General features: G+C 47.3%; 1 protein-coding gene across 1 annotated transcript in view; it reads left to right on the forward strand.

The window, feature by feature from the left end:
• The first annotated feature begins 1,819 nt into the window (after positions 1-1,819).
• Positions 1,820-26,771, forward strand: part of TRABD2A (TraB domain containing 2A) — an 84,323-nt gene continuing 59,371 nt past the window's right edge. Inside the window, exons 1-2 of the mRNA XM_064438101.1 lie at positions 1,820-2,040; positions 9,933-10,493. Coding sequence (XP_064294171.1) covers positions 1,936-2,040; positions 9,933-10,493 — 666 coding nt within the window. The 5' untranslated portion in view covers positions 1,820-1,935. The remainder of the gene's footprint in view (positions 2,041-9,932; positions 10,494-26,771) is intronic.

A 26,771-nucleotide genomic window follows, 5' to 3' on the forward strand; every position in this document is an offset into this window, starting at 1 on the left:
TACTTTATATTGCATAAATGCCATATTCTTTGTCAGATAATGTTTTTTTGATCTAAATGGTTGGCATGACCTACCAAAAGAAGATGCACTTCATATATTGCCAATGTCATTCTCCTCATGGAAATCCACAGTATTCGTTACAGAAGGCAAGGCAATGAAGGGTTTTGGCTCCGGCTACCTTCTTCTGGAGGCAGTTACTTTGCACCACAAAACTAGGCTTTCCTAGCAAAAGTAAAGAATGGCAGCTTCACTTTCTCTGAGATGGTGGGGAGTTTGCCGTTAACTCTGAATGAGAATTTAACTTTAGAGACAGAGATTTGGATCTCTGGGATTGGAAAAGATTAGTTTAAAAGTAAGAACAGGGTAAAACTAAAGAAACAATTACTATCTGAGTCTGCAAAGAGCCTGAAACAATTGGTCTGCAGCTTGCCTGTTGCTTTGTGCATGGTGTTTTCACACACAGAGCTTCAGAAGGAATGGTCAACATTATAAAGAAATTATAGTGGTCTTTTAAGACCATCTTTGTGCTCCCAGTGTACCCAGCCCAGAGGTAGGTCAGGTCCACTAGCTATTAAAAAAAAGGCAGAAGCATCCCCATCCATCACCACGGGACAGTGAGCATAATGGTGACTACTGAAGTAGAAATGGTAAAAACACTATTACTGAACGCTGAGAAAAGGAAGAGAAATGCACTGTGGAGAAAGGTATGCATTAAGAGCAACACCTTATTCTGCTACTTAAACAAGCAGATGCTGGTTCACAGTGGCATAGCTTTTTTGCCTTTCCGCAGCCTCTGCTGTCTTTTTATTTATATCTGGAACAGATTTTGGCTTCTTCTGTGTTGGAAGTCCTTAATTAAAGCAACTGGGGATGGCACAGGAGGGAAGATACCATGCGATAACACCATACACTATGGTGGGCAATGGTAAAGGTTTTTTTAGCTTAAGCCCTAAAAGTGCTAAGTTTTGCTATATGTGAATTATGCATGCATATTAAAATTATTGGGAAGATCTTATTATGAATATTTTGAGAGCTATGGAAGTTCACTCTTTTATTTTGCACTGGACTAAAAGCTGGCGTATTTCTGGCTTTGCTCAATATTTTTAAGACTGTGATTAATAGCATGGATTTTTGTAAGGTTTTAAATATCAGTCTCCCCAGAAAATATGACTGAATTTTACAAAGATGTTGATATGTTCTTCAGTGCATTTTTGATCTTAAATAGATCACACTGCTTGCGTAAAGCACCTGGACACACAATGTCGGCACAGGCATCCTCAAACAAGAGGCAGTCAAACGTAGCAGTCCTCAATCTGAAGTTGACGGGCAATGAAGAGCCTTGGGAAGAATCACAATATTGCATTTTATAAGCACTTCAGGAGAGCTGCATGCTGGGCAGAGACTGGCAGGCGGGAGCAGGGAAGTAGGGCCCGGCAGGGCAGCGGGCGGGCAGGGCCGGAGGCGCTGCGCCTCCTGCGGGCCCCGGGCGCGCCGGGGCGCCCCGGCGGCTGCTGGGGCGGGGGGCCGGGCCGGGGTCTCGCCGCTATGCGCGGCTCCCGCCGGCCCCTCTGCCGTCTGGCTGAAGCAGACGGCAGCGGCGGGGCCCGAGGGGACCCCCCGCTGCCACCCCATCGCCCGCCCCCGGTGCGGCGGGCCCCGCGCCCTCCCCTTCCTCCCCCCGCCCGGCACGGGAACCTTTAAGAGGAGGGGGCAGCGGCTGGAGCGCTTGGCCAGGGGACGGGGCCGCCTCTGTGAGGGCGATTGGGTCAACCGGCCAGAAAAAAAAAAAAAAAAAAAGAAAAAAAAAAGAAGGGAAAAAAGCAAAGGGGGGATAAAAAAAAAAAAAAGGTGTAGAATAGAAGAAGAAGGGGGAGGCGGGGGATAAAAAAAAGGGAAGCCGTTTCCAAATTGTGCCAAGTCTGGGAGCGAGCAGGGATGGTGCACCCCGGCTGGCTTTGCCTGCTGCAGGGCTCCCTCCTCCTGCTGGCCAGAGCGCGGCAGAGCCGCGGCCCCGCCGCCGCCTGCCCGATCCGCGGAAAGGTAAGTGCCGGCGCGGGGCGGGGGGGGGGTGTCTCTGCCGCACCCCGCCGCACCGCACGGCCCCCCGCTGCACCCCACCAGCCGCCGGCGCCAGCAGCGCAGGGCTGACGCGGCCCCGCGTGACTGGCGTGGGGCGGGTTGGGGGTCACGGCGCGGCCGTTCTCCCCCTCGGGGGGCGGCGGCGAGAGGGTGGGGTGCGCGGGGCCGCCCCGGCCGCGGCTCAGCCCGCTCGGCGGCGGGCGTGGCGTGCGGAGCTCCGTCGGTGCGCGCCTGGGCGCGGGTGGCTGGCGGGAGGGGTCGAGGGAGCGGGCCGGGAGGGAAGGGTAGTGTCCTGGGGCTCCGCTCCAGGTGGGGCGACCGCGGCTGGGTGCTGGCGGGGCAGCGTGGCGGAGGAGGAAGGCGCCGGGGTGAGCCCCAGCGGGGCTTTTTGCCCGCGCTGAGCGGGACGAGCTACGCGGGCCGCAGCCGGACAGGCTCGCCTGCAGGGACTTGCTGCCGGCATCCCTCGCTGCGGGTAGCCTCCTGCCCTGCAGCCGAACGCCGCGTGTGGTGGAGCAGGTTCGGACCAGCAAATGGCCGTGCCCCTGAAGGGGAAATTCGGTTATAAGTTGTTTTAGGTTTTGTTCGTCCTCTAACCTCATCAGCCAGACTGTAGTCACCAGGAGTAGCGTGAGCTGACCTGGTTTCGGTGGGTGGTAAGGGCTGCTGAGGGTCCCTGCTGCAGGTTACAGATGATGTTCTGGACAGTGTGAAGCTTGCGAGCAGGGTGTCATTTCCATGAAAAATCAGACACTGTAAAAAGCAGTTCTCGCTGAAGTTTCTAAGATAAAAGTTACCAATAATAGTGTAGGAAGAGCCTTCTTGAACTTACTTTGTGTTAACATTGGTGTTAGTGTTAACAGACCCTTGTGTTGTCTGACGGCGTCTGCTTGGACGTGGAAGCCGCCTGACCAGAGGTGCTGTGTGCCCGAGCCGCTCCTGGGACGTGTATCTCACCATCTGTGTTCATGTCCTGCCCCGGGCAGGGTTACCTCCTCCAGCACAGCTGTTACGGGAACTGGAAGCCCCGATAAGAAAGTGCAGACCTGCAGCGCTGGGGAGGTGCCAAAGCCACCCTGGGCTCACTGTGGGGTAGGTGTGCAAGGATAGGTGTGAGGAAGGTCTGGTCTGTGACCTTTCTTCTCCCTCTCACCTGCACGTGCACCTACATGTAGCCCCTGGTCTAGGGGCCTTGCTGTCTCCAGCTGAGCGTGTGGCCCCCCCTGCAGCCATGGAGGCTGAGATGTCTCCTCCTAGGATTTAGGGCACTGCCAGTTCAACCATATGCCAAGCTACATGTACCTCACTAGAGGTGTCAGCCTGAGCCTGGGTTAGTCAGAGCTTAACTGTACCTTGGCAAGGCACCCTCCCCCAATTTGATCATGCCTGGAACCAGTTTGTCAGCTGGATTTCTAGGTGGCTAGCCATGACACAGCCGTAAATCCAGGTCAAGCCTCTCGAGTGGGTGCCGCCTTCCCCTCAAGGCCATGAAATGCAAAAGCTGTGGGCTGGTGTGAATCTACTGCAAGGAGCTAGTGAGAGCAAGAACAAGGAAGGGGACAGCCTGAGCAGCAGAAGCCGCGCTTGTGGAAATGGGCAATGCACTAATTTGGTGGGGCGCACAGGGAGTTTTCTTCAGGAGCTGTTGACTGGACTTCTGCCAGTTACCAGCAAAACTGGAGGTGAAGTGTGTTAATGATATCTCATTATCTGCTGATTATTATGTCATTAAAATGTGAGACCACCTGTAGTTCTGGTATTTGCAGGCTGTTTTCTAGGGTCATTAGGATGGTGGCGGTAGCCACACTGCCTAGGAATTTCAGCATCTGCCTTATTTGCAGAGCTGATGAGTGTATCCTTATAAATTTTTACATCAGCCCCTTGGGGAAAAAGTATTCTTCCCTAACCCTGCATCATCAGGGAATGCTTTTTTTGTTTGGTTTTACCTTAATTCTTTATGGGGACTCTTTTCTTACCTCTCTAGATTATAGGTATACCTTTCTTCTTTTTGTCAGGTTGCCTAAAGCTTCTGTCATGAAAGAAATACGTGCGTTGATGCCTGAAAGAGAAAAGCTGCTATTTTAAGGAATTAACATACAATACTTCAGAAGGCTTTCACATCATCACTCCAAAATATAGTTAAAGCTGCAACCAATATTATGGCCCATCCTTTTTTTAATAGGAAAAAAAGAAAGGCTTTGAAAACAGTTAAAAAAAAATAAAGTATGCTGGGATCCTTTGGGTTATATTCCAGTTACTAAGTAACGTGGTCTGGTGGTGCTTTCTTTTTGCTTAACATTGGAGAGTATTGGTAAATTTAAAGCCTGAATCCAGGAATTAATAGCAGAATGCTTGTGGTTGTAGCTGGTTAGTATTTTATGATGCGTTGCTCCTGATAGGGTGCCAGTTAATTTAAAGGGCTACCTTTCTCTATATATGCACTTCAGCAGAGCACATAATCTGTCTGCTCTCAACCCTTGGCTTTTTAGTTAAAAATTTGACTTTTATTTTTCATTTCTGGCAAACAGAGACTGAATGTGTGTTCTTATAATAGTTGTAGCCAGTGCAGTGTTTATCCCAGGCAAGTTCTGCTTACAGTCTTAAGCTGAGTTTGAGAGTGTCAGTAGTGCAGGTAGGCAAAAGCTGAAGAGAATGACTGTTAAAAATGTGCCTCGCATTTCTGTATGCATTACCGTAGATACATGGGCACTTTATGTGGTGAGTAAAGGCACAGTCTTTGCCTCAATTAGGTATAAATAAGCATTGCAAGATTTGACACCAGGATAGATAAGAGGGAGGGAGAAAGCCATATAGGGAGGGTTATAAGGCTGCCTGCCTGGGTGAAATGTTGCATGCCACATACTCTGGCTTCTGTAGGAAGCAAAAAAATTTAAGAGAATATTGTGGATTGAGAAACAGTGCAATCCTGGGCTGAGGTTCAGGAGATGAGTGGTAAGTATGAGGGTTACACTGAAGCCACAGAGGACACCTACCTGCACTGTGAGTTATACACTTTGTGGTGGAAAATGTATGTTCTACATATACAGACGGAAGATGGAAGGAAGCAGAAGTGAATGCAGAAGGAAGCAGGCAAGGTGTAGGTTTCCCATGTCTGGAGTGCACATACAGTTCCTCAGTCTTTGTACAGCAGCTTTCCTTCCCTCTGAGCCTCTGTTCCCCATATCACCACAACGTTCTCTGTTGAATTTTTTTGTTTTTTTAAACCCCCTTGCTCCTCTAGACATTGAGAGTGCTGCCACTAGATGCATTCTTTGTTACCCCTGGTTTTTGCTCCATTATTTTCTGGATGTTTACCAAAATTTTACTCTTGACAGTTGGTACATCCTTTGGCCCAATTTTAGCTAGTTTCTCAGAAGAAAGATGACATTCTCTCTGATCCTTTTTGGCACCACTCTGCCAGCAGAGTCATTGCTGCTTCACCTGAAATGATGAATGATGTCTGACAAACACAGTAGTATTTGTGTATTTGAAGACTACAGGTTTCATCCTATGGTGGATCTATAAATCCTGCTGGAAAAGCAAGCTGCTGGAGATAGTTAAAATGAACATAATCTAAGGCTTAGTATATTTGAAATCTGAAAAAAAAAAAAAAACTATTGGAAAGATAATGGAAATACCTCTCAGTCAAAGTGTGTGCTCTGCTGAAGCAGGTAGAAGAAAGGCAGGAGGTCATGGGAGTTTCCAGTGCCACCTGTCTACAACCAGCTATGTGATTAGAGGGCAGATGTTGGGATATGGGACTAGCATGCTCTGGTTTCAGCTACTGATGTGAAGTACCTCACTTTACTCTCCCTTTCCTCAAGGATTTTTTGTTCCTGCTGAGACACTTCCTCTGCTCATGAGGAAAAACCCTCGATGTGCACCATACTTTTCCAGGATTTCTGCAATGCTGAGCACTGTTGTCCACTCATTTTGGGGAAGCATTGTCTGGCCTTATATGCTCCCATTGCATCTCATGGCGGGCAGTGGAGTTCCTCCCCTGTGCAGCCCTTGTTGGGAAGGGAGGCTTTCCTAGTCTCATGGCAGGGAGTGGATCCCATAGGTCCCAGCGTGTTGTCTCTGTGACAGTGTCAGCTTGAGCAAGTCCTTTTCCTTCTCCCTCATTTGCCTGGATGGCTGAGGAAAAGCCTTTCTCCTTTTTTTGTTCCAAGCAATTTTTTGGCTGGGCTGATACCATCAATCAGTTCACAGCCAGCTATTGCTCACCTGGGGAGGTGAGGTAAGGGGAAGGCACTGTGCCATAGTGCTGAGCATTCAGAAATACCTTGATGTGCGACTATGTAGTGGGAGGTTAAACTAGAGGCACAGGGAGGTGTGGTGAGGCTAGCATGACACTGTTTCAGATCTTGGTGCAGCAGCAAGTTCAGAGACCTGTGTTCTTGTGTGAGACTACCACTCTCTTCCTTAGGCTGCCGCTTCATTTTTCCGCCCTTGCTCCTAGTTTTTGCCATCACATGTAATGCATTGAATACCACCCATAAATTAGAGAGTTGATATGGAAATATGTATCTTGATCTATATGTGAACCTGACTTTTTGTTTACTCTGCTGAAATACCTAGAGCTGTATAACCCAGCTCTCTTAAGCCTCCAGGACACCACTGTGACTGTAATTTATGCTGCTGGTTTTAAAGCACCTCTTTCTGTTGTAACTGCTATGTGGAAGGGTCCTACTGCAAAGGAAAATTGGGTTCTAGCACCTTTATCTTCTGCATGCTTTCAGGGAAGTGAGGTGAGAGAGAGGCGCTGCCAGTGATGGCATGTCCTGTGATGCTAAACAAGCCTCGGCACCGCTCATGTGCTATCTCACAGCCACCTAGAGCACTGTTTAACGGCTCCCCTTTTACGGTCTTTGAGAGAGATTATACTCTTGCTTTTCCCTCTCCGAAGCTGCAGTGAAACATGTGTGAGCTCCAGGAGGTGCACAAGGAACGTGAGAGTGCCAGAAGGTACAGCAGGGGAAGCACAGTCCTGCTCAGGCACACCAAGGACTTTGCCCCGTCCCCTCTCACATGAAGCAGTACTGGGCTGTTTGCAGGGGTCTGGCATGGAGGCAGGGAAGTGCTGGGACTCCAGTCTCCACCTCGTGAAGGAAAAGTAGATGCCAAAGGAGTGTGAGGCACTAGCGTGTCCCAAGCAGCTGTAATGCTGCCTTTTGAGGGAAAGTGAGCTTTTTGAGCTCCCACTGGGATGGTACCTAACTGCTGGTGCCCAGAAACTGGCTCTGCAGCATCTGGGGAGGTTTCCTATCAATGGTGGGAAACTGAGGCTGTTCTCCAGCCCCTCAAGCTAGTTCTGAGAAGGGAGGTCTGAATGGCACTCAGGGTGGGTTGCCAAGTTGCCAAGTGCTCTTGTTGGTATGGAAGTGCCAGGAAGAGTGCCCAGCCACTCTGCTTTTGTAAGGTCTCAGTCTCTAGGATTGTGTGAGAAGTTTTGCTAGGTCTTAGCCTGCTTTATTCTGCCTGTGCTGCAGGAAGGGATATTCAGAAACATGCAGAGGAAGGAATTCTGAATAAAGGAAGACTTTATTTACTCTCTGCCTGGTGGCCTGTGATTTCCTCAGTGGTACTGCTAATGGTTGGTAGTATTATTCTGCTTTCAGAAGCAGATTGTGAAAGCCGGGGGGATTTGCAGAGCAAAACAAAATTGAGAGTGCAATGCCAAACATGTTTCTAGTTGGCCTGTGTGCAGTAGTCTGGAGCAGTGCTGAAGATCCATGTTGAAGCCTGGTACCATCAGTCTGGGCTTGAGCCTTCTGGCTGGGTTTATTCAGGAACTGAAGTTTTAAGCTGGCTGGTGACCAGTTGTTCCTTATGATTCCTTGCAGTCATGGCTGTTCTTGTATACTGCCATGTACAAGATCATGCGTGTGCAAAGAGGAGTGTTGACCTCCCAACATCATACCTGTCGCAGTGCCTTTTTTGTCTTTTTACTTGCTTGCAGACAGAAAGCAGCAGTTCTGGTCCTTCTTCCTTGCTGTCTGATCACTACTTCCAGTTAATTTCTCACCACAGTGGTGTGTCCTTCCATTTTTCCCTCCTGACTAATGACAGGAGGGAGCCCTGGCTTGTTTTCCGTCTTGTTTTACTTTGCATATTCATTTTCCTGCGTTCTTCCTGGGTCTGTGCCAGATTTGTATTCATCATCTGTTGCCCTGTATCTTCTATACCTTTCGGTGTTGCATCATATTTGTTCTTTCTTCTTTCCATGGCCTAAAAGGGAGTTTTTATGGTCTGTAATTCAGGAGTGCATTTCAGGACTGTCCTATAGGATCCAGAGTTGTAGCATGTTGTTACCAAGGTCTGATGTATCATTCAGACTCTTGGCATGCTGTATAAATGTCTGAAGAGCTCTTTGGAATATACTTGGTTCATCAGTCCATGGTGGTAAGCTGGACTGGTGATAGCGCTTTGCTGAAGTGTTGCCTGATCTGTGGCCTTGGTTTGACAGAGAGCTGCTGGAGAAGGTTGTCTGGGATGACTCATTACAGAGCAGTCTTTAAGATTAACCTTTCTGACCCTGGGACTTTAGTATTAGAAATGTATAGGCAATGTGCTTCCAATAAATTCCTCCAAGCAGCCTGTTCTGCATTTGGCAGTCAGACAGGCTTCTTAGATCAGCACACATGCACGCTTAGGCTCAGAGCTGAGCTTAGAGTTATCTGCTGGCTAAAGGCTGACCAGATGTTTGAGTGCATCTGGAAGCCTGTCCTCCTCCTTAGACATGCAAAGGCTACCTCTTCGTGTCTGCACAGACAAATAGAAGCTGTGTCCATCACTCTAGTAAGGACCACTGCACCAGCAGGGTGCATGCTGTAGGTGATGGCAGGATCCAGGCGGGATCCATTTTGTGGCATCTGTTGTCCTGTCCTGCAGGACTCCATAGGGCTTGAGCACAGCTCTGCACTCTAGTTATCCTGGGGATTCTGTGAAGCACATTTTGCAGCGGAACAAACTTAAAGTCTGATTCTGACTTGCTGATGGCTGTAGTTTTTAAAAGATTTTAAAATCTAAAGAAAGAAGCTTTTTCCTCCTCTGCATTTAAAAGAGTATGCCCTGGAACCATAGGCTGAGTTTGGCAGGCAGAATTTATTCCCTGACTTTCTAAGGTGTTGCATATGTTTCTGTATTCCTTAAGAAGGAGGAGAACTGGGCCAGGAGGCGTCTTGACTGTGTGTCTGTCTGTCATGTGCTACATCCCTGTAAAACTATTTCTGCCTGCTCCAGCAATTCTGCCTGCCAGCTGTGTTTTGTGTTGCTTGTTTTAGTGTCTCGCTCAGAGCAGGAAGTTCTCCTAAGATGCTGTGGCACCTTCTGACTAAATGTCACAGCAGTTTCTTTGACGAAAGGTGCCTTGCTGTGCTGAAGTGAGAGGTGTCAAGGTGAAGGTGATTGAAACCCTACTGTCCTGGTCTGCTTCAGGAAAGTGATGTCAGCTTTTGACTCGATAAAAACTGGAAGCTGGATAAGCATCTTGTCTGTAGCATGGCCTGCTTTGGCTGTGTTCTTCTCCGTGTCTTGGCAGATACCCAGATGGTGAGCTGGGGTGGTATTACTGTTGAGAAAATCAAGCATTACCTTTCAGGAGGAGAAAGCCAGGGCCAATCTGCTTGTGTTTTTAACTAATGAAAATTGAATTTTGACCTCAAGACCTGAGAAAAAGTATGGTCAAAGAGGACTGTGTGTGAGCAAAACTGCTTTAGGAGAAGTCCATGCTGGCAAGCTGCTGAGCCAGGTGACCTGCTGGCTTGGCACCATGTTTTCCTTAAGCCCTGTACTGCAGTGGCCTGGTGTGAATGTCTGTACTTACTCAGCTGTGTCTCCCTCTCCCCCAGCAAAGCGAGCTGAACTCCTTCCTATGGACCATCAAGAGAGATCCCCCATCTTACTTCTTTGGTACCATTCATGTCCCATACACACGCGTCTGGGATTTCATCCCAGAGAACTCCAAGAAGGCCTTCCAGCAGAGCCACATCGTGTACTTCGAGCTGGACCTCACTGACCCCTATACCATCTCAGCTCTCACCAGTTGCCAGCTCCTGCCACAGGGGGAGAACCTCCAGGACGTACTGCCCCGTGACATCTACCGCCGGCTCAAGCGGCACCTGGAGTACGTCAAGCTCATGATGCCATCCTGGATGACCCCAGACCAGCGGGGCAAAGGGCTGTATGCAGACTACCTCTTCAACGCCATTGCTGGCAACTGGGAGCGGAAGAGGCCAGTGTGGGTGATGCTGATGGTGAACTCATTGACAGAGGTTGACGTCAAGTCGCGAGGCGTGCCTGTCCTGGATCTATACCTGGCCCAGGAAGCAGAGCGGCTGAGGAAGCAAACAGGTGCTGTGGAAAAAGTGGAGGAGCAGTGCCACCCGCTCAATGGGCTGAACTTCTCCCAGGTGAGACAGAGTGGTGTGCAGGGTGCCAGGCTGGCTGCTTGGGTGGATATCCCAGCAGCAAGAGCACAGGCTAGAGCGAGGGGTTGGTGCTCTCTGCCCAGAGGTTCACGTTTTCTCCTTGCAGCCTGTGCCCTCAGGAGAGCTTGCTAGCTGTAGGAGTCAAGGCCACATCCTAAATTGGTTTAGACCTGGCCTAGGGAGACCCCTCTCTTATTTCTTGTGCAGGCTTCACCTACTGGAACTTTGGATGTCTCCCGTCTGACCCTGGCTGGGCTGACCTGCAGGAGCCCAGGGCAGGCTGGGGCTCAGTGTCTGAACTTGCTTTTGAAATAGCTGGTTACGAAGAAAGGTGTGATCACTTGGGGGAAGCAGAGGTGCTGTGCATAAAGGTGAGAAGTAACCGTTGGTTGGGAAAGTATTCCAGTGGACCTCTCAGTGTCCTCGGAAATAGCAGCCCATCCTCTGCATTGGGAAAAGTGGGGTGGTTTTTTTTGGTTTTGTGGTTTCTGGGGGATTTTTGTGGGGGTTTTGTGGTTTGGGGTTTTTTTGTTTGGTTGGTTGGGTTTTTTTCCCTTCATGTGAGACCAGGTGAGGGTCAGCACAGCACAGCTTCCTGCAGGGAGCTCCACAGGCTAGTGCAGGCCGTTGTGCAAGTGCCTTTGTGTTTCCAAACCAGCTGGACTTTAGCACAGTTGTTGATGTGGTGTCACTCACACCAGGCAAACCTCTGTGTTGTCCATGCATTGGGTAGGGCGGTCACGGGCAATCCTCTCTGAACTAAGTACACCAGGGAGCAGCATCTGTTGCTCTTTCCTTGTGCTGTCACTCTTTGCTCACAGCCACCCTAGGAATTGGCTGGGAAGTCCCATTTCCTCCACCTCTCATCTGGTTGAGGCTTTATTAACTTTATTGCGTGTGTTTTTCTTTTGCTGACACTCCCCCACTGGTTTAGCATGGTGGGGGGCCCATGTGCTTTCTCCACTGCCTTGTAAGACAGTGGTAGGGAAGCTGAAAAATGTAGGTTGCTAGAAATATAGGTTGTAAATCATGTCCCCATTAAGCTCATGCAACTGTTGACACTTACTTTAGGCCTTCACACATCTTTCTTCAAAGAGTGGCTGTTGCTGTGCAGTTTTGCAGGTGGAATAAATACTGCGTGAGCTGGGAGGTTGCATGGAGTAAGGATACAGAGCTGCGACATCCAGAGTTGCCCAGCCTGGTGACATCTATTGTGAGAGCCCAGCTGAGGGGGTCAGGGTAACCAGAACTGCAGAAGAAACTCAGCTCTAGTCAGGAAAATCACAGCCTGTGATCACCCGACGGTGGGTAGAGACATGCATGCGCATCATGCAACCTGCGGCTCCTCCCACACCTGCCCACTTCCAGAGGGAAGGAGCACGCTGTCCCTCGTGGGAGCAGGCCTGGAGCAGCAGCTGCACCACAGATTCACACCCTGACCTATGCCCGCTACGATATTTCCAGTACAGGCAGCTCAAGGAAAAGGAAAACCAGAGGCAGACAGTTTTTATGTTTCTAAGCCAATTTCATGATTGTTTCAGAACCTGACTTGTGAACTCTCGTGGTTGGCAATTCTGTAAATCTTTGATTTCAGAGCCCTCTTCTCCGTTTGTTCAGGCAGTTGGGTTAATTATATGTTTAATATAAACCAAAGACTTTGAAATAGGCTCTTGGAAAATGATTTCCTTTGGTATTGTGCTGTTTGGGAACCCCCAGCATCAGACCGCTTCTGTGTTTGCCTTTCAAGTGAGCAAACTCACAGGAATGACTTACAAACTTCTGCTAGGGAAAATGGGGGCACAAACCCATGACAAATGGTCTAATCCTGTGCAAGAAATGTTTTTTTTTGTTGCGGCAGACTTGCAGAGAAATTTATGTGGCAGGGAAGCAAGTTCAGTGCCTTCAGTTCATGTTTCTGCATAGAATTTGCTCTTTCTTTCTTTCACTTACATGGTTGTATTACCTGGTGAGGAGGACTCCCAGGCCACGTACAAGCAGTCCATTGTTATTAGCTAGATCCCTCTTTTGATCCATACTATTGTACAAGGTCTGGTTGGTGTGGGTATGTTACTGCAAGTGAAGGTCTGGAACACTTTATCATTGATTGTCCTCACGGGGTTGCACAATGCTCAGTACCTGCAAAGTGCAGACAAACCTAAGCTAGAGACTTCCTTCTTGTGAGGAGAGAGAGAGAGGAAAAAATAAAAATAAACAAAAAACCCCATACATACAGCAACTAACACTGCCTGTCATGGAGCTCTTTTTCTTTGGCTATATTTTGTTCCAGTTTCCTCTTTATCTTTTGTTTAATGGCTCTGTTATTTTACCTGCCAAATCTCTCTGTTCTTGCTCAAGTCAGGCTGGCTGCTCACATAGCCAGGCCATAAAAGTATCATTTCTATATGGTACACAATGATGTGTTCCTAATCTCTGAAATACTTTACTGCCTCCTCAATCCTCCTTTCTTGTTCCAAGATCTATGCAGCTTTAGGGAGTATGGAAAGATTAGTCTGTCTCCATGCCAGGGCCATGGTGTTTACTTTCCTGTTTCATGCTCTATCCTAATTTGTCTCAAAGACTTTTTTTTTTCTCCCACCCCACCTCCTTTCATGGGTAGTGCCTCCCTTGTTGCAGAACCCTGTAAGGATGTAGGTCTCATTCCTAGCATCATCTGGGCTTCTAGAAGATAAAAGGCTTTGTAGCTATACACAGTCTGCCATTGCTAACTTCCAGCACTGGAGTCAGTCCCTCACACCTCCCATCTGTTCCTTTCAAGTTATGCATGTGCTTACATGTTTGCTGGATTAGAGGCATTAGTGCTCCAGCCTAAAGCCTGTGCAGCTTTGCTGTTGGCTCCAGCTGTAGTGTCAAGAACACCAATTTGGTATTGGTTCAGAAAATGAGCTGGCCTTGGCCCATACCATGCCATGTGCTCATAAACAAGCTGTGTTTTGCCATGCTCAAGTAGTGTCCAGGCTGTGTTTCTCACAGACCGGTTTGAGCTTGAATACAAGAAGTTTGTACTTGTGTTAAACCTAGGCGTGGGACCAAGGCTTGAGTGTGTAAATGCTGTCCAGGCATCACCACTTCCTAGCCAAGACGCTGGCCAGTTTGACATCTCCAAGCTTGGGACACTTGATGGAAGATATTGCCTGTTAGCTGTTCTTGATTTGAGAGTTGTTTTCCCCATGTGGCTTTCCTGTGTCCAGACCTTGCCGCAGCACTCTGTTCCTACGTGTGGGCATCTGAATACATGGCTACATCTTCAGAAGTAGTCTTCAAAGCTGCTTGAGTGGCAGTAGAAAGCAGAAGGCCACTAAGGACCAGCTGCTCCTGAAATCCTGGCTCGAGCTCTGGGACTGAGCACTTGAAAGTCTTGTCTTTTGCATCTTTCAGCCACTTCCTCCTATAGTTAGTTGCAGATAGAAAATTAAGCAGAAGCTTCTAGGGTTGATCATTTTACATTAATTAGGATATTAATTGTTCACATGTGTACACAAAGAGCAACCTCTGCAAGCAACAAAGTGCTGAGAGATTACTGCTTTTCTCTAAAGGGTTCCCCGCTCTTCCAAGTTCTGGAGCACTAACGGGACTCCGAGCTGTAGACTCTTACATCATGAGGCTTGTATTTGCTAAGTAACAGCAGCGTCATTTTTCTTGCTTAATCTATGTACCCACTTGGGTGAAAAGGCTACCCTTGATAGCCCCTGGTATAAAACTATCATTTAGAAGCAGCCCACATTTATGGGGAAAGTAGGAAGCCAAGACATGACTGCCTTGTTACATGTGGAGCAGAGAGTTGGTTGGTTTGGGTTTTTTCCCTTCCTAAGGAGGCTAGAGAAACAGCAGTGATGACCTGAAATTAGGCCCAAAAGATCTGATATGAAATTGGAGAGAATTGTGCTAGTCTCCTCATTTTAAAAAAAGGGATTTTTTGCTACATTGAGTTAATCAATTATAATGCGTATCTTTAATATCCGGAGTGATGAGGTCAGATCTGGCAACGTTTCTGTTCACAAGACCCCATTTCAAACTCACCTTTGACAACTGCAGTAACAGAGAACCTCGGAGAGAAGAAGAGCAAGGAGAGGCAAATGCTGGGAGCTCTGCGAGGGGTAGTTCAGATCCAAGCTTGGGGCAAGGTGAAAAGCAGTTGCTTGGTGAAAGTGCTGATGGAGGAGCAGAGCACTCACTGCTGAACAAGTTGGATGGCACACTACTTGCGGTAACCTGCTTGTATCTTCTGCCCTGAGGGTGTAACTTCAAGATGTATGTGTGAGTAACAGCCCTCCCTTCTCAGGTGATGGGAACATCAGGGTTTTCTGCACATGAACTGGAGCTGAAGCAACTGAATTGATCCTATTTGCATCTTTGGCTGCTGGAGTCTGACCTAGATTTGGTTTTGTTTCCAGTTTGTGTGTAGGCACACCTGCAGCCTCCAGGTCTAGACATCAGGGATGGGGAATGGGCTGGCTGGTGGGAACCAAAATAGCTAAGGCTTTGCATTTCTATTGTCATAATTAGAGTTTAATTAAGATCTTATTAAGTACCTGGGGAGTTCAAGGTTCTTCTCTCCCTGTGAGTAAAGAGGGAATTCAGTTGCTGATTTGCTGTCTCTGCATTCAGAAGGGTGGAGACTTTGTTTCAAACAGCCTGGACTCTGCAGTAGGGCTTTGAAATCCCAAACTGCGGATTTTGCTGTGGCACTGGTTTGCGCTGGTCACATGTGCCATTATAAGCTCCTTTCATTTGCACTCTACGTGCCTATCAACTAGATGGATTTTCTCTTTAAAAATGCCCTTTGCTCAGCAGAAACAGAAGACATCAGGCAGTAAATGTGGCTTCGTCTCTCCTCGCAGCTCCCGCAGGCGACCCCTTGCCTGTGGCTGGCTCCCAGTGTTAGAATGTGAGCATGCCAACACACATTCCCCTTTTCCCAGTTAGTGAGGGCTGGGTGATGAGTTGTGTACACTGCTCTGAGAAGGCTCATGACTGGGATACCCCGCTGTCCTCTGAGAAGTCAGCACTAGGCTGGTGGGCTGGTTGGCAGACACGCTCCGTGACACTTCAGATCCTCTAGCTTTGGGTGAGAGTACTGTTGCTGCAGAGGAGCATAGCCTTGTCAGCAGGCTGAGAGGGGTCCTGGTTATCGGAGGCAGCTCGAGGGAGCACACAGAATGTCTGGGCTCGATGCTTTTTGGAGCAACTCGACCAACAGTTAAGTGTGTGGAGCAGGGAAGGGATATGGGCTTGGCTCATTCAGCTGGTCGGGCAGTCAGGTGCCTCCATGCTAAACTTTGGTCTGCAAGTTTTCAGGTCTTGGTGCAGATTGCCAGTGATTAGTCATGGTGGCCTGATGCTGTGGCTCTGTCTGATGCCTGATCCTGAGGGCTCACTACTTATTTCCCATTGCTAAACCCAAAGTGTGGGGCTGTAGCTGATAGCTTTTCTCTTGGACAGTAAGGTTGCAACCAGTCTGGACAACCTAAAGGGGTGTGTCTGCAGAGCTGTAGAAGACAGCTTCCTTTCTGTTCTAAGAACTGGACTGCACTGCTGTCACCCTCCCATCCAGCAGCGGTAGGACAGTTCATTTTTGGCCCAAACTGGATTCCCTGGTCCACGGGGATCCCACTTGGCTCCTGCACCCCAGTGACAGTGTTTCTGTCCCATGGCAGTGGTTCCGACGACTAGTTTTTCGTTTTCTGCAACAAACTAAAAATACAGCCCAGTTTCAGCTTTCAATTGTTTGATTTTGTTAGGGTTTGTATTCTGCCAAAAAGCCTCTGCTAGCAACTTTCTCTACCTTGTGTGGGTAGTGTAACTGTAATCAGTTTGTCCTTTAATGTTCTTTTTGTTAAATGAAGCAAAGGGAACCCATTGAGCCTTTCCCAGTGGGGCACTTTTTCTACATTAACTGTTCCTTCAGCTCTCCCCAGGCCTTCCCTCTTCCTTTTCACTGCTTCCCAGGAAAGAGGGAGTGTTACCTTTCTTGTTGTGGTCCAGTCCCTGTTTGTTCCTTGGCCAAGACAAACTGCAAGCCAGCAGACAGTCTTTGTTTTAAAAAGAGGTCCAGATTACACAGCACTGCTGCTCTCTTACTGTAATTAGTTTGCTCCCCTGACCTTTGTTTTATCTGCAAAATCCATTAATGATAGAGTTGGGGTTTGTTGGGGTTTTTTTTGCCCTCTGGGTCGTTGGCATGTACACTTAATACTGTATGGCAAAGAATTTCCCCTGCAGAGGTCTTCAGTATCTTACACAGTTGTTTTTCATCTGCATTTACATTTTCAGGTCTACTGACTACCATTTTTGTTTTCCCTGTCTTCAGAATGTGATGTGTTGGTTTTGTATTTCTCTAAATTCCTACTACCATACATTCTATTCAGAGGTCTGTTCACTGATGCTATTGCCTTTACCAAGTAAACTTGAAAGCTTGCAAAAAGCTGTCAGGGTTTTTGGAAAGGCTATGGTTTCCATTTTCCATGTTGACTTGCAATTTTCTATAATCCTGTAATTATTTAATGTAATCTTAATGAAGGCTTTTATTAGCTAGTTAGAAAGGTCATTTGCAAGTAAGATGGGGAGGCTGAAACACAATTTTAGATGTCTGTTGCTTTATCTGGCCTAATGCAGAAAGGGAGCTGCAGGAACAGCTCATCACTGTTTTTGATAACAGGGGAAAGGTTGGGTTCCTCAGTAAAATTATTACCAGGCAACAGGCTTAGCAGGTAGATACACATCCACATGAGACATTCATGTCCAGTATGCCTCGATGAACGATGCCTAGACACCAAGACGTGTGAACAGTTTCAAAGGGATTAGACAGATTGATGAAGGATAATCACACCAGGGAGTCTCATATGTGTCCCAGGTGCCATCTTTGGCTCAGGGTGTCTCTTAGCCCCTGACAGCTTGAATTGATGGCAGGTGCCAGGCGAAGAACTGTTCTGTAGGTGCTCTGCCATTGTTAGAGATAGGGTGCTGGGCTTCTGCCCCACTGGGCAGGTGTGGGAAGGACATTACCAAAATGTAACTGAGGCTGCATTTCCCAGAGGCATGGCTGAAGTGAGCAGCTGAAACAAAAGGCATGACTTGTCTCTGGAGATGCTGAGCTATGCTGGCAGTGCCGGTGGGGACAGAGGATGTACATCCACCTGGGCCTGGCTAGGTGTCATGTATGAGACTCACTTGGTGCCAGGCTTTTCTGGGAGTGCTAGTAGCTGGCTGTCCACTCTCCTTCCTCCTCAATGTCCCACTCAATTTCAGAAGAGGGATGCCGGAGCAGGCTGGGCTTTTTGGTTAGTGTTGCCATTGCCCGTGCATGTGCTGTGCCTTTGGAAAGCAGCAGCTCTTCCTGCTGGGGTGCCAGGTGAGATGGTGCTCCCAGGGATGCAGTAGGCCTTTTCCTTCCAAAGACTGACCCTGGCATGCGTGATGGCCCTGCACGCAGTGCCTGCAGTCCAGGTTGTGCTCTGGTTCATGGTGCATCTGTCCAGTCTCCTAGAGCATGCGATCTGTGCAAGTGGGCGCTTGGAGACTCAGCCTGAGACAAGTAGCACTAAAGGTTGGTGCTCAGACACAACAGCTTTCAAGCTACATTGGCTCACTGGGAACAGGAGGTGGGCTTGGAAGTTGATAAGGAATAGATCAGCCAATGTAAGCTTGCCAGTGTCCCTGCTGGAGCACTCAGATGTCCACGTTTCTTTCCTTTTCATGACTCTCATCTTTTTTTGAGCATGTAGAGGTCAAATGTGAACAGACAAGCGTGTGGGGAGCCGTTGGCTGTGCAGTCTGAAACCAGGGAGAGGTTTATGAAGGGATCCATCCATGCAACTTAAGAACAGCCCTGTCACTTAAAACCAAATGTGTAACGGTATTTAGTCTGCAATTTACTGTGATAACAATCCTGTCATGTAACTGTGTAAGGGAAGATTTAGGTAGCTGGCCTTGTGCATTTCTCAGAGTCTTTGCTCTAACAAGATTAGCAGGATTGCTAGCTTTGGCCAGAACTCAAATTAATCTTTGGCAAAAAAAAAGATACACTGTTTCAGACTTGACTTACATGAAGCATCTGGTAAATGCATTACAGGAACGTCCTAGCAGATATTTTTTTTTAATAGCAGCTTTTATATGTTTTTGTGTTGACCTGTTTTGCTTTCTGTGTGTGGTTCTTTTTGCACAGAGGCTGCATCATCAGTGGACTCAGTAGTAGAGTCTGATTTTCATCTTATTTACTCAAATCCTTAATTTTTGTGTGGATTACTTATAATTTATCAGTGTGTCCCACTCCCCTGGTGTCCCCCAAACAGTACCATGTGAGAAAAATATTTATATGTCTTTGTGGACCATCAGGCTGCCAAAGCTGAAATCAACTGGGTGTGCAACTGTGCATCAAATCTGGCTGATTTTACTGCAAATAAATCAGTGCTACCAGGTGCTATTTGATCCAGACATCAGGCATCATTCCAGGGATGTTCCTTTCTCCCAAAGGTAAAAGCTGAGGTGCTGGCTACCTTTGCTGGGTATGCCTGCTATTGAGATACCCTCATACTGGCCACTTACAACAGCTGTAGTGAGAGACCCCACAGAGATGCATTGCTTGTGGGGAGAGCATCGTGCTTTTTTGCTGTCTTGAGAGTGCTCCAAGTACAGTTAGCCCCCTCCATCTTTCAGAATTGGCACTTGTTGGCTTACTGGGATGTCATACAGGATGAGCCATTCTGCCCCCACCAAGGAGATGGGTTTCATGGTTGTTCTCCACCCAGCTGAGCAAGGAACCCACTCCCAGCATGGCTCAACCCTATTTTCAGTCATGCTTGAGTCAGGGCAGCACAGGACTGCATCACTACAGCTCACTGGCTTTGCTTTTCTGGCACCTTGTGGCATTTTGAAGAGCCTCCTGCAAGCTCAGAGGAAGAGTTTGGGCTTCTTGTTGGAACCAGTTATGTAAATAACAACAGAAACTTTGAACTAGCAGGAGAGCTGCAGCACTGCAGTGATGTGCTGCTGAATGTGTCCCGGTGCAGGGTGCTGTTGAGGACCCTGCTACTGACACTACAGCCCTGGGTTCTTCTGATGCAGTGTAGGCCAGATTTTCAGTTGTTTTAACTAAAAGCTTTACCTTTGCTGGGGGTCCTGGATTAACTGCTTAAACTTCAGCTGCTGAGGAAATTTGAATTTTCATCTGGACATTAAGTATCGACCTGCCTCTTTACCTGCAAGCATTTAATCAGAGTCCCCGCTCCCTGGTACATCTGAAGAAACAGGGTGAAAAGCAGGTTTTGTTATTGCTTTGGGCTTCTTTCTACTTGTTTTGCAGGGGGGAGCTGGCTAAATCACTCAGGTGCTCAAAATCCACTGGTCTCTTCCCACAGTTTTACCCCTCTGCTGTGCAGCCAGAAGGACAGGTAAGTTATGACAGAATCCAATGGTAAAGAATGCTAAAGCATCTTAGTTTTCCACAGTTGCACAGGATCAGCACAAAACTAACGTTCCCAGGTCTTTCAGTAGACATCTCAGGGCTGTGCAGCTTTGGGAAGTCTTGACACTGTGGTTGCTAGCACGCATGATGAGGGCTGTTTCAGCAGGGAAGACATGCCCTTAGCACTAGACAGACAGAGGTTTGCTGCTGATGTTCTGAGCTCACTTTCAAAGCTCTAACCTTAATCTGGTCAAAGCAACCCATTCTGCTGGGAATGTGCAGCAGTTTGACCACCTATGTGTATTGATTAACATCACCTTTGTGATATCCCATTGTCATGCACTGTTCCTGGATTGTTATCCACAGTGAGACAGATTTTGTTTGTTAACATGCTTCACAGACGAGATGCCAGGTGGTTAACATATACCACAATTTTATTATATTTTCCACTGTCCTTAAGCAAGTTATTTTAACCTATGTAGTAAGCCCAGTACATAGTAAGACAGAAATTGGTAGAGCAAGATACATGAAATTGGGGGAAGGGTTATACAACCTTTTTGGTGTTCCAGTGGTCCGTGGCAAGGTCAGAGGTGATGGGGGTCTCAGACCAGCTGAGATGGAGCTCCACCGAGTTATTCCCATGCTCTGATTTTATAGCTGGTGTGAAGCTCCTAGTCCCCACATATCTTTGTACTCAAAGTCTTAATCACTACAGCACATCCCGCTACGACTCTGGCAGTTGAACAGGGGCTGTTTGGGGGGAATAAATGAGGGGTGAGGAGGGAGGAAGGCCTCATGGTTCAGCGAAAAAGTTCTCTCTTCTATAATTTAAAAGAGCCACACAACTAAACCCTCAAGCACAAGTTGTGCTTGTGTTTACTGTTTAGTTGGGAGTGGGTGACAGCTTCTTGATTTGATTTAAGTACTTCCCCCAGGGTGTTGTGTTAGAAACTGTCTAGGCTCTTGACATAAGTTTAGGCCTAATTTTCTGGCAGCTGATAAGCAGCGTAGGGAGTGTCAGAGGTACGTTATCAGAGTCTGCACAGCTGGGGCTGTGGGCTAAGCACGGGGTGACCACCAGGTCTTCACCTAGTTCTGCCCTTCACCTCGGCCTCATCGTGGTGTTCCCCTCTTCAGCAGACCCCTGACGTTTGTCCAATCCCAGGGCTGGGACCCCACACCCATGCCTATAATAATCCAGGAACTCCCCCGACTTCCATGTATGCCTGGGGAAATTCCTGTCCATGGAGTTTCAGGGTATCTCCCAAAGTGCAAACATGCCAAATTCCTCTGTAGCTCTTTGAGCTCTGTCACTGTTGGTATGTCTGGTAAAATGGTCTCTGGGGATTTTTAGGGCTGAGATTTCTATACTCAAGCAGTTGCAGACATCCTGAGATGAGCTGTATCTATAGTCTCCTTGAAACCATGGTCGGTACCTGGTAGTGTACCTTTCAGTCTTGCATTGGTGAGAGGTGACTAAGAGACCCATTCCTCCCAGTCTGGCTGCTTGCTCCCAGCCTCTCACCAGTCAGTGGTCTGTGACAGCTTGTGCGTTTCAACCAATTGCACTGGGCACTGCATTTCCGGTTTCCCAAATGCCTGCACAAAGGCTTGACCCTGCAAAATACAGGTATGTAAGGACTGGTTGGGAGCTGCCGATGGAGGCTTAGCTGCTGAAACAATTCGTACAGTATAGCCTAAGTCTAGGCTCCTGGATGGTCTCTGCTGCTCAGCCAGTGTACAGTAACTTGTTAGGGTAAGGTAATTTGGTCACAAGTTTCACCCCCTGTGAATTTATAAGGCCTGTTTATTAAGATAAATGGACTATTGTTACAGCTGGAGTCCAGTGGGATGAGTTGCATGTTTGGAATGTTTAAAAATAAAGTAGCTACAGACATGCTTTCTAGGAAGGATGAAATGGAGAAAGAAGAGAGGGTGACACCACATATCTCTCTATTTGCTGTGAAGCTGGTGGTAAGTCAAAAGAAGAAGACAGGGAAAGCTCAAGGCTGTAACTGATCAACAGCACCACAGGGGACAGAAGTATTGCACAATGCCTGGGTGAGGAGCTCCTTGAAAATCTGCCAGAGGAGAAGAAAGAGGAAAATTATACTTCTATTTAGATATTTGAGGTATGTTTTTGCAGCACTGGAAGAAACCTATTAATTTAAAACACGAAGGTGAATAGCAGTCTATCTAGAAGGTATCACAGCTGGCTTGGAATAATGCAATTTCAGACCTCATCCAGCTTTATAAAAATGAATTAATCACTGAACTGAAAAGGATGTTTGCTTAGGTACAAGTAATTGTGACTGAATTTAATTTGCTATGTGAAAAGGGAATATATAGTCCCAACCAATAGTATATATGATTGGTACTTTAAGGGGGCCCAGTTTCCCCAAGCTGAAAATAATTATGGGCCAAATAAAGTGGGAGGAAAAACTTAAGCATAAAAATGTGAATAATAATTGGGAGTTGTTCAAGAATCTTGTACTAGATCCCTGAGAAACCACAATCCTGCATTTGCAAAGATTAATTCCATGGTTAAAAAAACTGTTCTGGTTAACAGAGGAGATGAAAGCAGCAATAAAAATCCCAAAATACAACACATAGAAAAATAGAGGAAACGACGTGGACAAGCAATCTGCAAGGAAATGTAGAGAATTGATGAGACAACTGAAGAGTACCAATGGAGTGCCTTTGGGCAGTGGGTTTGGAACAACAAGAAGGGATTCTTTATATGTATCAGGGATTCATGAAATCCTAGCAGTGGTACAGGCTCCATACTGTACAGGATTGCAAAATTGTTGCTTATGAAATAGGCAGAAGTAACCAGTAACTATTTCTTGGTTTTTGGAAAGGAGAAGACTGTGTATTCATAGCTTGGTCATAAGGCAATATTTTCTGCTCCAGTAAGAAATAACTTCCAGTAATTAGGAAAAATGTTAAATGTCAGTGTTTTTAAATGCACAAAACATTAACAATGGTTAACTTACAGTCCAGAATATTTAGAGGCTAAGCCAAATTGCTCTTTGAATCATTAATATAGGCACTCAAAAAACTTCAGGGGAGTGGAACAAACCTGCTGTATCAGCATTATTCTGGGACAATGAGTGGATAGCTTGTCAGGCAACCCAAACTTCAGTTTGCTCAAAGCGTAAAAAGGTTGATAGGCTCTGCAGCTGGTAAAGAGCTGAGAGAAGGCAGGATGATGCTAGCCAATTTCCCTTGAATGTGAAGCTGGCCTTGTCAGACAAACATGATCCCACTTCTTGATAAGAGTATTATTTTTGGTGATAGAAGTTGTTGTGTGTTGACATAATTTATATATAGATTTGAAGGCTTGACTTTGTTCCTGGTGATACTCTGATATAGGAGTACACGCTAGACAAAATGAAAAAAGGGCTTGTTGTAGACAGCACAGGGGAAGCAATCATTCTCATAAAATGGCTGCAGGTAGAGAGTCATCCTCCACCAGGGAGGAGGGAAGCTTGAAGATGCATGTAAAGAAGTATTGAAGGTATCAGTTCCTGGCCCTGCATTACCCAGTGGCCTTGTCAGTGATGTAAATACCAAATAACTGTTTGCACAAACATAGAGGTGTTGCAGACGGAGGGGAGGTAAACAGTGGGACAGTTGTGGGAACAGAGCTGAGTCACCTGGAAAGGTGGGCTCCTCTACTGCTGTTAAATGCAAGGCTGTACATCTAGGAGCAAAGCATGGAAGCCAAGCTAATAAGACTGGAGGCCTTATCTGGAATACATTGATGGTGCATAGGGATATAACTACTGAACATGACTGCCAAGCCCGGTACTGCAGCTGAAAGGGAGTTTGCAGTCCTCAGGTGAGTGGTAGGAGCAAGGGAGAAATGTCATGGGGAGCCCAGTGCCGGAACACTGGTTAGTCCTGGTGTCAGCACTTCAGAGAGTGTTCAAGAATTGGAGCAAGGTCAGAAAAGAGCTATACAATTAATCTGGGACCTGAAGAGCATGCCTGTACAACAGGAGAGGAAAAAAACTTGTTCTATGAAGTTGTTTGTAGAGAAACTGAGAAGTCATTCCATGAACATCCTCAGGTATCTGTCTGAGGAAGAAGGACAATGCTGCAAAAGCCCCAAGTCCAGTGGCCTAACTGCTGAGGATACACACTTTGAGAATCAATATAATTGGTTTCTAGTAAAGACAGTTAGCCAGTTGAACAGATTTCCTTAGGACCTGGTGGAATGGCCGTCATTGAGGCTTTAAATCACCACCAAATAGCTGTCTGAAACAAAAACGATTGCTAGGTAGTGTTCAAAGACTACTGATTCATGCATGAAATCAAGGTACATTTTGTTCTGTCTTATAGAATACCAGTTTGGGACATTTAGACATCTGCAATTAAGGCTAGACAAGCGGTTTCAAGAAGCTTTCAGACTCTTGCTTTTTGCAGATCTTTTCTGTACATCATGTTGAAGCTTTGTAAGTTTGTTGTCAGTGCCAATCTGACTTTCTTTATGCTAATCTGAAACCAGACTTTTTTTTTTTTTTTTTTTTTGACAATGAGGCATAGGACAAGAAATTATTATAGAACAGGTACCGTGACTTTAGCATAGGGGCAGGCAGGAGTAGGGGGGCAACTGCAGGTCAAAGCTTTGTGCTCTCTGCTGCACATCCTCTGCACATGGGTGACCTTTTAGGAGCACTGAAACAACGCCACCAAGCAGACGGGTCTGTTGTGTGCTTGAGGTATTGAAGGCCTTTGCTAGCCAGTTCCAAATGCCCACAGGCATCAGCCAAATGTGTGTGTACCTGTGAGAGGGACTTGGAGGGCTGCATCAGTCCTGCAGAGGAAGATCCGTAAGGGGCAGGCACCAGCTCTTCTGGGCTCTGTTTACCTGCTTAGCAAGGAACAAAGTGGGATCATAAAGCCATAATGCTGTCTGGAAGTCACATTTGTGCTCGGACTAGTCAGGGGTGAGTGTTAGAGTTCAATGCCTCTTTCATCTCACTAAGCCCCCGCCTTAACTTCCGTGGTTTACATCTCTTCCAGGAGACTGCAAAAGGGCAGGGACTGGTGTCGCTGGCTGGCACAGGGCAGGGGATGGTCCTCAGGGTATGCATAGCCACTGTGGGGATATGTGGTAGGCAAGCACTGAGCACCCTGCCTTGTGAGCAAACAGTATGGCACTGCTCCCTCCCTTCATGTTCGCAAAAGCCCTTGCCATATCCTGTGCTGTCAAGTGGAGGTCTGGGATTGCGAAGTGATGACAGCCCTTGCCATTGGCTCCATCAGCTTGCTATTGATTTGTGGTGCTGAGTGCAGGGAGCACCAGGCAGTTGAAGAACGATTTAAAAAGTACTGTGTTGCCAAGTCCCTTTAGTCTGAGTCTATCCTGGAGTGCAAGACCCTTTCCTGGGTGCTTCTGTAAAGATGGCTTGAGTTGGTCCCCAGAGGAGTGGTTTGCAGTAGTTACTGGGACAGCAACAATGGCACGGAGTCTGTGATGCATACAGGTGGGAAACTGAGGTGTCAGTGGTGCTGATAAGTAGCAGAAGTCACTCCTCATGTTCCTACTCTCTGGGAAAAGTACAGCATGTCTACACAGTAGCATTGTAATGAATCCTCTGGGAATAATCCATTTTCCTTTGCCTAAAATTTGGTTATTATTTTGGGCTAGTCCAATTTGACATTAAGAGCTACAATTTCCAGGCTTGATTTTTCAGTCTGCACTGAATCCTGGCCAGTTGGCCAAAGCAAGAGTTGGGGCACATTACCACTATCACAAAACTGTATCCAAAATGTTAATCTGGTGCCACTGTTATGGATAGCATCGTGGATAGGTGGGGACGTCTCTTTTGTCTTCCCCATGTTCAGCGAGGACCGGGAACCTGGCCAAATGCATTGCCTTGCTCAGGCAGTTTTCAGGCCGGTAGCATTTCAGTGCCATTATGGTGTTTTGAAGACCTGTCATGAACATATCTGTTCCCTGTCATGGTGGATTAGGGAAGCCGGCTCACCTGCACATCAGCCCATTGTACGCTGGAGTGTAATGTTTTCCTAACTTCCAGAAGTCGTGAGCTCTCCTGGGGAAGTGCTTGAGAGAAGGCACTGTTTTCTTTTTCCAGTGCCATCACGCGTGGTTGTGCACATGCAGTAGCTAAGCAGAAAGCAGATATCTAAAATTCAGAGGAATTGCATCCTTTGGCAGCTCAGGAACCTAAGTGCATCAGAGGCTGCATGACTGTGAGAAAGGAGAAACAGAGGTGTTTCCAGACACTGTTGTCCTTAAGAGATGTGTGCTGGTCCATAATTGATGCTTCTGTATACCTTCTGCCAGTAATGTCTGTCTGGAAGGAGCCACCCTGCAAGCTCTGTGCTAAGCTCAGTACTGGTGGCTCTGGTTTGGAAGGGGGTGTGCAGGACCGTATGCTGGCGTAAAGCAGGTTCCCAGGCAATGCAGTGGAGTGATGGTGGCAACTCAATGGTATCTGCTTAGTGTACACAGTTGTGATCCGACACGTGCATGCTTTTCTGTTCTTGCTTTTGATAGGTGCTGGAGATCTCTTGGGAGGCTGTTTGTCCATGTCTGTAGGAAATGATCAGCTGGCTGTAGAGTTGCTGCATGGTGCTAGATCTCCCTAAATAAGGGGCTTTGCTGTGTGATATAGAGCCAGAGTGGTGGATCCCACAATGAGTCCCCCAAGCCAGAATAGGCTTGGCTTGGGAAAGACTGTGAAAAAGGAGTCCTGCAGCTCTTGGGAAGTCCTTGAAGGGTTCTGTGTAGCCAGCCAGAAGGTGAGCTGATTCAGATCTATTCCAAATTTTACAGAGAAGCTGCTCTAGCCTGTGGTGCTATT

The sequence above is a fragment of the Phalacrocorax carbo genome, chromosome Z, assembly GCF_963921805.1.
Source record: "Phalacrocorax carbo chromosome Z, bPhaCar2.1, whole genome shotgun sequence".
NCBI classification, from domain to species: Eukaryota; Metazoa; Chordata; class Aves; order Suliformes; family Phalacrocoracidae; genus Phalacrocorax; species Phalacrocorax carbo.